Source organism: Pavona decussata, unplaced genomic scaffold (assembly GCF_977016875.1).
Source record: "Pavona decussata unplaced genomic scaffold, jaPavDecu1.1 SCAFFOLD_19, whole genome shotgun sequence".
NCBI lineage: Eukaryota > Metazoa > Cnidaria > Anthozoa > Scleractinia > Agariciidae > Pavona > Pavona decussata.
The window spans coordinates 866,735-880,000 of NW_028145442.1; the positions used below are offsets into that span (position 1 = coordinate 866,735).

Sequence of the window (13,266 nt, forward strand, 5' to 3'; positions counted from 1 at the left end):
TATCCTCGTGTCGTTCATTGATTCACGACTTCAAATTGCTATTTATGGAGCAATTTAAAGTTCTTTAGCTTTGGGTCTCTCCAGAGCCCTCGACTCGTCTTTCTTGTTACAGAGAGCTATTTTTGCTGTCAAAAAATAAAAGTCAACTGCTCCCAGAGAGACAAAAATACATATATATATTTCACCTCTGCAGTTGTGGAAGTTTCCTTATACCGGATATTATGATTCTCGAAAAAGATGGAAAATCAAAGAATCTCTACCTCTGTAATACGCTGGGCCCGGTTGTTCGAAAGCCGATTGAAGGTGATCCCAGCCTCGTCTTTGGTGCGCAATCAAATATGACGCTCGGCTCCAAAGCCCCGTATACAACCTCGGTTACATGGATTTGCGCCGTTAAAGCCTGGGAACGAGGTTACGGTAATCCACGATTAAAAGTTAACCACAGTTTTTGTCTCGCTCGTTAAAAATATCTTTTAAGGCTAATTTTAAGCTAATGGTAAAGAAAGGCCAGGTAAAAACTGAGAAGAAAGAGTTTTTAGAAGAATCTTTATTGATAATAAATAAAGTCGTATCAAAGTTCACGTTAACCGTTAACCAAGGGTTAGCTTAATTGGGCTTTGAACAACTATGCTATCTACCAGAAATAATTTTGGCGCTTTTGTCGTCACATTTAATCCCTTACCCCGATGATACAAATAATTTACAATTTGTTTTTTTCGTATAATTGTTTATCTCTCTTTCGAAAATTATGTTCCTCACAGTTACACTTAATTTGCCTTCTTCCTAGAGTATTACATTTTAATGAGACTCGGTCGAAGGTGCGCGACAGATGGGGCAGTACTCATCTTCTCCCTCGTTCGCCTCTAACGCAGGTTAAAAAAAACTCGCACTCTTTATTACACTAAATGTATCATCTCCTGAACACTCCACTCAAAACTTTTCTAACAGTTTAAATTTTTATTCCAACCAGCTTTACGCGCATGCCTAGTTAAACAATACTCTCCGAGCTTAAGCTCTTCAATGCAGTGTTTCGTTAGAAACGGTTCTTGAAACAAACCTATTAACCCCGCTGTAAGTTTTCCACAAGCGTTTCCAACGGTTAACAAGCAAAGTGCGAATTCTCTTTTCTCTGGATGCGTTATCAAGTCTGAAACCGTATGCGCCGAGTTTAAATACATTGATCCCGCTGTAAAACCCTCAGTAGCACACAACGCGATGATAATTTCCACGCAAGGAACAAATCTAAACCATGAAGCGAGGAAGAAAAAGACGCCGTGTAAAAATGCTATCAATGCTAAAATCCAAGTCCGTCTGATCCTGATGTACAATACCAGCTTAGGACAAGCTGCAGAGACTAGAAACAAGTGTGACCGGCCCATGAACTTGCCAACATGATAGGAAAGTAGGTAATAAGGGTAGTGGTCCCGCGGGTTGAATGGGGCGTTTGGGAACAACAAGGTGGTAATAATGGCGTGATTTGAAAGGTACTCGGAAAAGTATGTTATGAAGAGGAATAAAATATATGGGAGTATGTGTTTAGCAACATGTAATCTATCCGAGAATGAGATGGTCTGTCCGCAAGCTAGCAACTTGTCTTCTGCCGGTGGATTCTGGTCATTGTTAGCAGGCGCCATTTCTTTGCCCATAGGCTCCTTATCCAGGAGAGCGTAAAGGAGGAAGAGCAGAATAGGCCATGGGGTAGTTATCATAATCGTAGTCCGAGGCGAAAAACAAGTCCATGTGGTAAAACCTGGCAATGCGATAAGAGACGTTTACATTATAAATTCAAAATATATGGCTTAGCCACAAATTGGGTACGTTTCGTTGAGTAAAGTACAATGCTATTTTCAGGGTTATTTGGCTCGTCTACGTAAGGACCAAAATAGCCTAATCGCAAGAAATGAAACGACACACAGAGTTGGCTAATGGGTTTTGGGGTGCTAACTGGACTCTATAAAACAAGGAACAAAACTACCAGTCTAATTTTCATCTCTAACCCTAACCCATTGAAGGGTAAGATAAGTCCCAGAGTGGAGCGAAATAGTTTTTGATAAGTCCTTTTTACTTCCAAATTGTGATAAAAGTTTTCAATCAGTTAGCCAGTTCGGAATATCCCTGTGTCGCTGGCTGTAAATGGCCTTACGTTTCTTGCAATCCCACGAGTCTACTGTATATCTCAGTGATCGAGCATCCGAACTAGTAATCGGAAGGTCACAGGTTTCACTCCTGCTGGGAAAACTCGGATTTTCTATTTCCGAGTATACCTGTGTCATTGACTGAAAAATTCATCTATCAGTTTGTACACTGTATGAAGTCACTGTTGCTTCCGATATGAACTGCTGGGTCCCATTTTAGGCTCTGTATGATCCCCGTTATCTAAATCCTATCCAGGCGGGAGAGAGAGTAGGGATACTCCTATTTAGTCTATTTACCTTACAATACAAAAACGGGTTAAGCTTCAGCCTTACAGGCAACTAAGGCAGCGTTTACACGAACGCGGTTTCATTTGTAACCGCATCGCTTTCGATGCCGGGTCGATTTGAAAACGCTGACAAAAGTGGAGCTATTTCATAACGATACGGTTTCATCTGTCGTGTAAACGGCGAAACTGCATCGATTCGAATACGGTTACTATTTTGGCGCGAAGATTTAAAACAGTGAACCTCGGCCGTTTTACTGACTTTGTACTCGTTAATAACTTTCAAACTTTCAACAGGAGTTCTACTTTGTCGTCAGTCTATGCGAATTGTGCGCTATTTTTCGCGATGTTGACAGAAACGAAATGGCGGCGTAATAATCGAACCCAGATCCCCTTCCTCAAACATGAGTGCCTAGGAACGAGATCGGCATAACGTAAGCACTTGAAAACGGTGAGATTAGCACCGTGTAAAAGGTCTGAAACCGTACCGTTTTTGATGCGGTTTCAAGGGTATGAAACCGTGACGATTTGAAACCACGCTCGTCTAAACGCTGCCTTAGTATCGAAGAGCGACTATAGCTTACATACTTACTAGTATAATATAGAGGACCGACAAATGAAGACACTCCCACCCCAGCTACAAACGCACTCACTGTAATATGCTCATAAAACGCAGTGAGAGAAAGCAGTGTTATTTCACTAGTAGCCACTCCAGACTCCACAATACTCACACCCGCAAGCCTTCCTGGGATGCGTGGAGAGAAAACCAACGTTACAAGTCCCACGATGAAAAACAGGATCACGAGGGATATTTTCTTCCAGTATGAGACACGCTGTAAGAACCACGGTGCGGTTAGCTTTACAACCAACACTGGCACTGCTATGGATAGAATTACTGTTGTTGTAGCAATGGTAGATCCTGCGAGAATGTCTTCTGCTGCAATCAAGCAAATTTCGTCGTAGATTAAAGACAGGACTCCGAAGAAGAAAAAACACGCGATATTTCTTCCCTTTTCTTTGTTCTCTAGATTGGCCATGGTGAAGTTCACTTCCTTTTGTTTGAATTTTCAAACTTTCTTGATCCACTCCTCTTTCAGCTTCATCAGAAAAGACCTCGACCCTAGAAAAAGCTGGTTTCCACTTAGCTTTTGAATCACTGAGTAGCGTGAAATCACTGTAGTCGCTGAAGTGAGAGCGCGCGTTCAACAGTTCTTTCTGTGACACTTTGTAATATGTTTTCCCAGGTGCCTGATTAGCTTTTGAGTCCGTAGATGCCCAAAAATCCTATAAAACAACAATTCACTGGAAGGCTGATCAACAATATTTTCCTTTGGAGCTGATAGCTATGTTCAGGTTCAGAGCAAAGAATCCGATCTCTAACTGCTGTGTGCTAAGTTTTTTAGTTGAGGCTGTAGTTCAATAATTGGAGAAGTTCCGAAAGTTCCTGCATAATGTATCGGGCCCAAGGTAAGGCTGTTCTAAGAATTTAGAGTCTGGTGGCAAAATCCAAACGTTCACTATACAATTGAAATCTCCAAAGGCCCAAAATCGCTGCAAGACAACCTGAAAGACATCAAAAACAAGAATAGCATAAAACTACTTGGGGTATTTCGTTACCTTAATAACACACTAATGAGGATAGAATAGACTGCAGATTTAGAATTGTTTACTGCAAACAGCAAACGGCAGAAGTAACCACGTGACCATGTTTACCCTATATTTTATTGACTAGGTAATCGCTGCCTTTGATTGTATGGGCTTGTAGTTTTTATTAGTTTTTTGTGTTCTTAGTTGCTCTTAACATAATTCTATTTTAACAATATTGTGAAGCGCAACTGAATATATCAATATAGAGGTTAGCACTAAATAAGTGTAAATTATTATTATTATTATTATTATTAAAAAAATTATTAATTATTATTATTATTATTATTATTTTCCTCTCGCTGTTTACAGTTTCTCAGTAAAATTGAGTAGTTTTGCGTTAGCATCAAAGTTCAGAAATATTTTGTACAATTCTCATCTGTGCCACTAATTTAATTAATATCCAAGAACAACATAAACGCGAATCTCACGTTTGCCGGGTGTCGTAAACGCGATTCTAAATGTCCCTAATGACTATTTTATTTCTCGTTGAGCTCGATTCATTTTTGTTGTTGTTGTTAGAAATCAGCACGCAAACCTCCTAGTAAACAAGACAGATTTTTTTTTTTGGGGGGGGGGGGGGGGTAGGAAAGTAAGACGTTATCATGATAGTAAGAAACAAAACTGCTTCAGTACGATAAAACGAAATTAACCCTTCGCATACTAACAACGCATATATGCGTCGAAAACACCGTTCTGGCTTCTATGAATTGCTTCTTGTTTAACTTAAGCTACAACGTCATGATAATGTGTGAATGACACCAGCTGATGTATATTTCCATCATCAAACCCAGCAAATCGACTACGCCTCCCGATTTTCGCTGCATATCACCGTTCGTTTGGCAACAAAGTCCTAAATGCCAATTGTTCGGCCAAATAATAACATCAAAAATTACACTTATTTATCGTCAATTTTAATCCAAATAATTTGTTCAAAATTGAAAAGTCTATATTTACAGCAAACCTCAAGGTCAGACCTTGGTATCTGACTGGAAGTTTTCCTCTCAACGCTTTCCGAGGGCTATACTTCAGCCATTTTATCAGACCCAGTCTTGCGTATCTCACGTTGCCTCGTTTACGCCCGAAGAGAATTCTGGGTAATTCAGCCATAGCGCGAGCGTAGAACTCCTGCTCTTTCCATTTCATAGTTTTTTTAGAAGTGTCGAGCCACCCAGTACCACCAGCAAAATTTCGAATCCATTGAATATTTTACTACTCCAAACTCGCCCAAATAGCCTTGGCAGGTCCTGGAATCCATCCACAAAACGGCCAGAGAGGCAACTTCACTCGTGGGCCTCCATGTCTGCTACACAGCATGTTTGGCGACTCAGTCAGCATGAAATCACCTCTCACCTCTCTTTTCTTTCAGAGGATTGCCTCTACCCACATTCCAGCTTGATGATGCCAGAATGGGGGTTTCTGCAGAGGAAAATGGCTCGAAAAACACTTATAAAGCGATGATTTTACCAGATTCGTGCTCGTGCACTCGCTCGAAACAAACAACAACCGTCACTTGCATCACGTGACAATTTAGCCTGAGCCCACAGTTTCTTAAGACCGCAGATATTTTTATTTCATCTCCATTTATGGAGAAATTAAGTGGCTCAGACTATTTATTGCCAAAAAGTCATTGAAAAAAATACCACACACCTAGGATTTAAAGGGTTAAACCCTTGTGCGATACCGTGAACGCAGGCTTTCTAGCGGTTGATTATTTTTATTGTTCTTCTGGCCAAAAAAAAAAAAAAAAACCAATCAAAATTAAAATCCATTAGAAGGTGTACATGAGAAACAGCATTAATTCCTGACTCCAATAGATGTGGTATCAACCTCTCAAAATATTCTGTTACAGTCAATATTTGACACAACGCACGATCCGGCTGACGGCCATTGGATTAGAAGTCAGTTGTATAATTCAAAGGTGAACCGGATTGATTACCATTCGTGGATTTTCAGTTGACTGACAAATGAACTTCAGAATTTGTGGCTCTGTTGTCTATCTTTGTTTCTTTTTTTTTAAAGATGTACCCTTGGATACGCGCTCTCGTCAACTTTCTAGCGCTCTCAGAGAAATCAGTTAATTGATCTGTAATGTACAGCGATATCCGTGGAAACAGTGTCAGTCTCACTTGGCCTCTATTCCGCTCACGCGCTATCACTAACTGTCGTGCGCTCTCAAAGTACATGGTGTTTCGTCAATACATGCGCAAACGTACCACAGTCTTGAAGCTGTTTGACTTTACCAAAAACTTTGAAAACCATATAGTGCGCAGAGCAGACAAATTTGACCGTAATTCCGGCTAAATGTATCGGAGAATTGAGTGCAAGTTGAGGTTCAAATATATCAACATGACCGAACCTGACGAGTCGTGAGATCATATCTATTTGCCGATTGAATCAACAAACTCGATTTGCGCTACAATTTTACGGTGAATGCAACCGGAATTACGGTCAAACTTGACTCCTCTGCACCCTGTGTGAAAACTCAAAGCCAGGTTACTAATCAAAGGCTGATTTTTCAAAGAAGTTGTCATGGTTTTTAAATGACTATCCTATCAGATTTAGATCGAAGATTGAAACGTTAACAAGTTCATCGGGAAATACTTGATTATATCATCTGCTTAAAACGTTACTGATTCTTTCTATGTACCTCAGTGGAAAAACATCCTTCAAATTTAGAAATGCTTAAATACGTTTTACGCATACCTCAAGTCTTGCCTCCGAGCGGTTAAAATAATTCCTTATCGTTTAACTTTTTATATTTTCAAAATAAGTCGGTTATAACTTGCAACCTGCGGTTGGATATCGATTCATATTTCCGCCCCACAAGAAGGATTACGGTACCTGCCTTTAACCTGTTGTGTATATAAAGACATCTCTTTTCACGGATACCCCATTTAAAAAATGGGCATTTATATTTAACGAAAAAAATAAAACCGAAAGCTCAAAAGTTTAAAAGAAAAGTGAGACGTGATACATTGGTAAAGTTAGGTGAAATATAGCTCAGGCTAGGTGAAATAAGGTAAAATAATCCAAAAGCTTGTGAGGAGACCTGGGAACTAAGAAAGTATCTCTCCCAGGCTCTCTGCCGCGCGATCAAAGAATGCCTGGGTAATAATCGCCGTTCGATGATTCTGCAAGATTTAAAGGATGGAGAATGGTTGGTTTGAGGGTTTTAGCCAAAGTTTGGTCAGCATATCAAGTACACTTCGCCAGAAACCCATGGAGGACTCAAACCTTAACTACAGGTATGAAAACTCAAGTGATCTATATATTATTTTTCACGATCGAAATGTGTAGTTGTCTCTAATAGATTTGATGACTTTACATAAGGTTAATTCATTTTCAATTCAATTCAATTCAGTTTAAAGGTTACTTAATTTAACTTATTTTGCCTATTATGCAACAGGATAATGTAACAAACTAAACAACAATCTCTGTTGCTGGGTAAATGTAAATTGAAGAAAACCTGAACTTAAAAATTTGGCAAGTACATGTAGTTTGTATACTATCCAAATACATGTAGCAAAACGGCTAATGGAGTGGATAGCCCAGAACTGTTAACAAAATACTGGGCCACAAAAAAAAAAAAGAGTTAAAACTGAGACAGCTTGGCGGCGTGCCAGTCGTGGTCAGAGTTTGAAGAAGGAGTAATATTTATAATTTAGTGGCTTGATGGCTTGGCTTCTCGCCAGTCTAAGGTTTATAATTTAGTGGTTCAACAAAAATAAGAAAGCAGCTCGCCAGTCATGGTCAGAGTTTCAACAAGGAGTAAAGTTTATAATTTAGTGGTTCGAATCGACAGTTCAGTGGCTTGCCAGCCATGGTCATTGATAAAAAAAATAGTAAGGTTGATAATTTTGTGGCTTGATGGCTCACTGAGTTGTCCAGCCTCTCATCTCACAAGCCACCATTAGGATTTTTGACAACAAACCGGTAAATGCTCTAGACCAAGGTGCAGGCAAAAAAATAGGTTGATTTCTCAATTTCTCTGCATACGTTTATTCTAATCAAAACTTATACAGTCGAACCTCCCGTAAGTGACCACTGAAAATACCAAAATTTAGTGGTCACTTGCCGGAGGCAGTCGCTTACAAGAGTTGAACCAAATGGGGGGCTCTTCTGGGAACAGGTCTGACACATCTACTTTATTTGAAGAGAATTTATTGCATACATTTACCTAGTTACAATATGAGCAGGGCTAGGTTGTTATTAAAAGTTCTTTATAAACTCTGAGTAGTGTAGTACATACAGCAGCCATGGAGATTAGACCATTTGTCAAGTGGTCGCTTACAAGAGGTAAAAAAAAAAACAACAAAAAAAAAAAAAAAACGTAATGCCGTCACCTCAAAAAGTGGTAGCGGTCACTTGCTACTGAGGTGGTCACTTACAAGAGGTTCCAACTATAGGGCTTTGACTGGGAAAATTTTGACCAGTGTTTTGGATAGGTGCCGTGGTCGCTTATCGGAGGTGGTGATTTGCGAAAGGTGATCGCACATGTAGGTTCGACTGTATTAGTCTCAAATAAGTCTTACTGTACCTAGTGACTGTTTGTTCTGTGGATCTGCCATGCCATTTTTTTCTCTAAGAAAATCTTAATCACAAATTTATCATCCTTGCCAATATGAAGTTAGGAAAGATTTCACAGCCCAAGAAATTAATTATACATTTACCACCATCAATCACACCTGTACCAACCCTATTCCAAACTGACAAGCATTAATAGAGTTTAAGCCACAAAATGTGTACAAAGTTTAGTAATGTGTTGGGCTTCAGGTGCAGAAATCGTGCACCATAATATTTATATTATATTCATTTATACTATAGTTTATAATTTATATAGAGTTTCTAAGTATGCTGTTTTTCGTGGGAGGAAATTTACACAGCTTGAAATAATTTCAGGAAAAGAACATGGGATTTTCACCAACTTTCAAAACCACTGAAACTGTAGACAAATTTGTTGAATTCATGACAGCTAATACATGTACATGTATTTCTTTTAGACTTGGCATTTGGTATAAAATTATTTTTGTGAATATGTGACTCCATGAGCCAAGGAAGTTCATTTGAAGTCCCAAGGGGGAGGGGATCCTGAAAAGCCAAATAATAATTATTTCAAAACAGTATTTCAATACATTGTACATGTAGCAATGTTGAGTACTGACGCTATTCCTTACATCTCATTTTAGCTGTGATGTTCACTACAAGTGATATTTTGACTCAACAACTCGTTGAAAAGAGAGGTTTCAATCACAATGTCAGAAGAACTCTACGGATGTCCATAATGGGAACTATTATTGGGCCAATTCAAAGGACATGGTTTCTGACATTGGAGCGCTTTATACCTCCAACGTCCAAGGTACAGTTTGTCAAGAAATTGATCGTAGACCAAACAATATATGGCCCTTTTATTATATTTTTCTTTTACACTCTTTCGGGAACACTGGCTGGAAAAGAATTCCAGGAAATTAAACTGTTGTTGCGGGAGAGATATGTCAAGACTATCTTCACAGCGTACAAAGTCTGGCCGTTTGTGCAGGCTGTCAACTTCTCTTTGGTTCCTCTTCAGCACAGGGCTAATTTTGTTCAGTTGGTGTCCCTGTGTTGGAATATGTACCTGTCTTGGATGTCAAACAAACCTGTGATAAGTGAGACAATAGAATATGAGAGTAGTGACATGATATCAAGTTTGTCGTCGGACGCAACACAGAAAAATTTTAGTAACCAAGACTCAACCTAGTGAATAATACTTCTGAATCATTAAATTCTAAGAAACAAATAATTATATTGTGTGGATAAGTTCAGATGCAAAGGACTTTTTTGAAATAATTTGTTTTCAAACTCCTACATGTACGTCAGTACCCTGTGGGATTAAAAATACTGGTGGATCAAAGTTAGACTGTGAGCAAAGTCTCTTTAAGGATGGTGCCTACTAATACAGAAGTATTTTTGCATGGCTTATGACTATGTAGAAAAAAACAGATCTAAGCAAGGGCTATTGGGGTCCCGAAAGAAAACTGGGGGTAGCCACAAATCGTTCAGAGAAAATTAAGCATGACCAATAAATCTAAAAAACTGTAAAGCATAAAGGAATGTACATGGCATTTTTTTTCTTGTTGTTGTTGTTTGTTTGTTTTCAAATTGAGGCTTAAGTATCTTTGAAAAATGCATGGTTACACTGTACCTCCAATTTTCTTTTTGGATACCAAGAGCACTTTCTAAGTTCTGCATAGTTTTAAACAGTACAAAAATATCTCTGTAGTAGTAGGCACCACCCATAGGAAACCTGAGTATCTCGAGATGCGCAGAACGTTTGCACAGTAACAAAAGTAGGCACCGTCTTTAAGCTTTTGCAGCTTGCATCGCTTGCCGCTTGTGCTATCCTTCTGCAGCTGACCTTAAGGGCTGAGATCAAAGTGGGTGTCAATTGAGTCCCACCATCTCATATGCTATGTTCCTTTCAAGATCTTCTATTGTTGGTTAATTCTTAAGGAGACTGGCAATTGGAAAAAAATACCTTTAACTGTAAAGTGAGTGAACTCATGTTATAATTATTAAACAAATATTAGTAGTAGTTCTGTAAACGCTAAAGCCCTAATTATTGATATAGTGCAAGTGTAGTAGTTCCATATTAAATGCTCAATTTCTCTTCTCTAGAGCAAGTGGTCAAAGAACTTTCAGCTTGGTTTAGCTTGCCAATTATGTTTATGTATGTTGTTAGGATTCCCAAATTTTGCGTGATGTTAATCACAGTTCCCCTTTTTGACATATTATTTCCAAATCCATCCATATATACATCCACCTATCCATCTGTCCATCCATCCATCCACCCACCCACCCATTCATCTTTCCATCCACCTGTCTGTCTGTCTGTTTGTTATCTGTCTATTTATAAATCTAGAGACTGTTAATCTGGAATCCAAGGGGAAGCATTGTATCCAAAATAAGTTATGACACTGGGAATGATTGAATAACTGTATAGCCTTAAATGGAGTTTCAGTGCATCCCGTTATATTTTTGCTATTCATCAAAGCCATCCCCTCATTAAAAACTAATTGACTATCTATTATATTAAATGCACTTAGATGTATTCAAATACACTCCTGTATTAACATGCTGTGAACCCAAATTTTGCTCTGTTCTCAAATGAGTTCTAGCCCAAATGCTGATCATCTCAATTTCATTGACCTGTATCTTGTATTTTATATTTTTCATTTAAATTAGTCATTTTTGCTGTACATAGCATACGTTATATAATTTTATATTTTCATATTATTCAGAGGGTAAATAAGGTCGTAATTTTTATCACCGACACATGCTACCCTCTTAAAATAAAGTATGTTATTGTATTGCCTTGTAGTCTATTGTTTTGTATTGCAAACAGGGAAATATCAGGAAAAAGAGATTGGTGGAACAGAAAAACTGAAACCTTAAAAATGTTTCGTAGGTTCTTTATGCATGCAAAAATCACTTTAAACAATAATGCAATTTCTCATACAGATTACAAACAATTATTATTAAGCGGTCATTTATTCCAGTTAGACTTGTCCAGTGAGCCTTTCTTGGCACCTTTGAGGCCGCTGCCACTTTGGCATCATTTTTATATGGTATTTTTTTCTTGTATTATTTTATATACAGGACCTTTCTATTTATATCTGCCTTTTTCTCTTTTCTCATTAGAAATTGTAGGATGGTAAAATTGAGTTTCTGTGAGGTGCTCTCATTATTGTAAATGTGTGTTATTAGAGTTCTAACAATGGAAAAGCTGCAAGTAGTTTAGTGTTAATAAAAGTACACAAACAAAAATCACAAGTTGACACAGTTAATAGATTATAACGGTTTGTTCAAAAAGTGGATAACTCGATCCAGTGGAAAAATCTTATATAGCAGACAAAATGTTCCCCAACCAACACTGATTTTATCCACTGGATAGCATTGATTATCTGGTGTATAAATTTATCTGCTCTTTGAACAACTGGACCAGACAGACAACTAAATGGTAAATAAATCAATTTAAGTAATCATTAGCAAACAGGTTTTCGTTCAAAATTTCATGATATGTTTAGAATTTCACATTCTATTATTTATCACTTGTTTTTGTTCGATTGATGAGGAGCATTTGGCAGAAATATTTAAGTTGTGAGGTATAGGTAAGGCGTTGTTCACAAGTATTTGCCTTTTAATTTTTGAAAACTTAAATAGGCAGTTTTTACATCAGATTAAGCGATTTATCAATAAGTGAATTGGCCAATCAGTAAATTACTCAATCAGTTAGTTAATCAGTCAATTGGTCAAATAATGTTGTACTTTGTTTTGTCTCGTTATGCAAACACATGAGATTTAAAAGTGTTACACTTAGCCTGACTAGTTTTGCAATGAGGTTAAAAGCAACTCGGAAATGGCCTATTTCCCCGTGAATGGAATGTTCTCCCCCACTCTCCCCCCCCTCCCCCCCACTCACTTATGTCCAGAAATACACCTAACCCTGACTTTGGGTACTTTATATGAGACAGACCTTTTTGGTCATTTTCATATGACACCTTGTGATGCTTATCATACAGTTCATGCACCTCATTAGCGTGCATTTCTGGTCATGTCTCCCCGCCAATCCTCGCACTAACTGGATGAACGAACGAACGGACGGACGGACGGACGAACGAACGAATTTATTTTAAGACGGTCATCTCATCAGGACTTAAAAACACTATTTCTATGTTAAACTAAAACTAATATCATGCATTAACATTATCATTACCAAACCTATTTAGACAAGAAGCGTGCTTTACGTAAGTGCCGTGTAGATAGATTTTTAGAGTGTTGTTTGCAGCCAGCCCTGAAGGCCCCAAGAGAATTTGCCTGCCGTAGCTTAATAGGAAGGCTATTCCAATGAACTGCTCCAGAGTAGCTGAAACTATTTTTCATAAAGTTTGTATGGGGAAGAGGAATAGTAAGATTCAGTGGCACCCAATGGGAGTTTTCTCTCAGATCCTTTTAAACGCTATTTTAGGATATCTGGAGTGCCTTTAAAGCTCTGTAGATTCATTTAAAGCTGCGCTATAATATTTTTATCTGTTCGGTCATTCTAGGGGAACTTGAGTCCTTTCGAAATTACTAGGGCATTTTTGTCCATTTCTCAAAAAACTTAGGTCTTATTTCCTTTCCGAAAATCTTAGCTGACCTTTTTTCGGTACCCGAAACGACAT

General features: G+C 38.3%; 3 protein-coding genes across 4 annotated transcripts in view; 1 reads left to right on the forward strand and 2 right to left on the reverse strand.

Moving 5' to 3' along the window:
* Positions 1-690: 690 nt before the first annotated feature.
* LOC146486920 (uncharacterized) lies at positions 691-7,151 on the reverse strand. Of its 2 annotated transcripts, none has more exons than XM_085090567.1 (3): positions 6,770-7,151; positions 3,012-3,982; positions 691-1,750 (listed from the first exon to the last, which is right to left on the reverse strand). In XM_085090567.1, exons 2-3 carry the CDS (start codon positions 3,454-3,456, stop codon positions 942-944), a joined length of 1,254 nt encoding a protein of 417 aa, XP_084946693.1. In that variant the 5' UTR covers positions 3,457-3,982; positions 6,770-7,151; the 3' UTR covers positions 691-941. The 2 variants fall into 2 exon arrangements, with proteins under 2 accessions (XP_084946693.1, XP_084946685.1); XM_085090559.1 differs by lacking the exon at positions 6,770-7,151 and adding an exon at positions 6,193-6,356.
* A 16-nt stretch (positions 7,152-7,167) lies between these two features.
* LOC146486921 (mitochondrial inner membrane protein Mpv17-like) lies at positions 7,168-11,414 on the forward strand. Its single transcript, XM_085090573.1, has 2 exons — positions 7,168-7,311; positions 9,253-11,414. The coding sequence occupies exons 1-2, from the start codon at positions 7,221-7,223 to the stop codon at positions 9,801-9,803; spliced, it is 642 nt and encodes a 213-aa protein (XP_084946699.1). The 5' UTR covers positions 7,168-7,220; the 3' UTR covers positions 9,804-11,414.
* Positions 11,415-12,994: 1,580 nt separating this feature from the next.
* The window catches only part of LOC146486922 (uncharacterized), a 1,421-nt gene continuing 1,149 nt past the window's right edge, over positions 12,995-13,266 (reverse strand). The window contains exon 1 of the mRNA XM_085089840.1: positions 12,995-13,266. This exon is cut by the window's right edge and continues 1,149 nt beyond it. The gene's annotated coding sequence lies outside the window, so the exon portion shown is untranslated.

Excerpts from the sequence above, each read along its gene's own strand:
- LOC146486921 (XM_085090573.1), top strand. The coding sequence starts at position 7,221 with ATGGTTGGTTTGAGGGTTTTAGCCAAAGTTTGGTCAGCATATCAAGTA. Across the intron at positions 7,312-9,252 it reads GACTCAAACCTTAACTACAG|CTGTGATGTTCACTACAAGT; the intron begins GTATGAAAACTC and ends ATCTCATTTTAG.
- LOC146486920 (XM_085090567.1), bottom strand. The coding sequence starts at position 3,456 with ATGGCCAATCTAGAGAACAAAGAAAAGGGAAGAAATATCGCGTGTTTT. Across the intron at positions 1,751-3,011 it reads CGGTCCTCTATATTATACTA|GTTTTACCACATGGACTTGT; the intron begins GTAAGTATGTAA and ends TCGCATTGCCAG.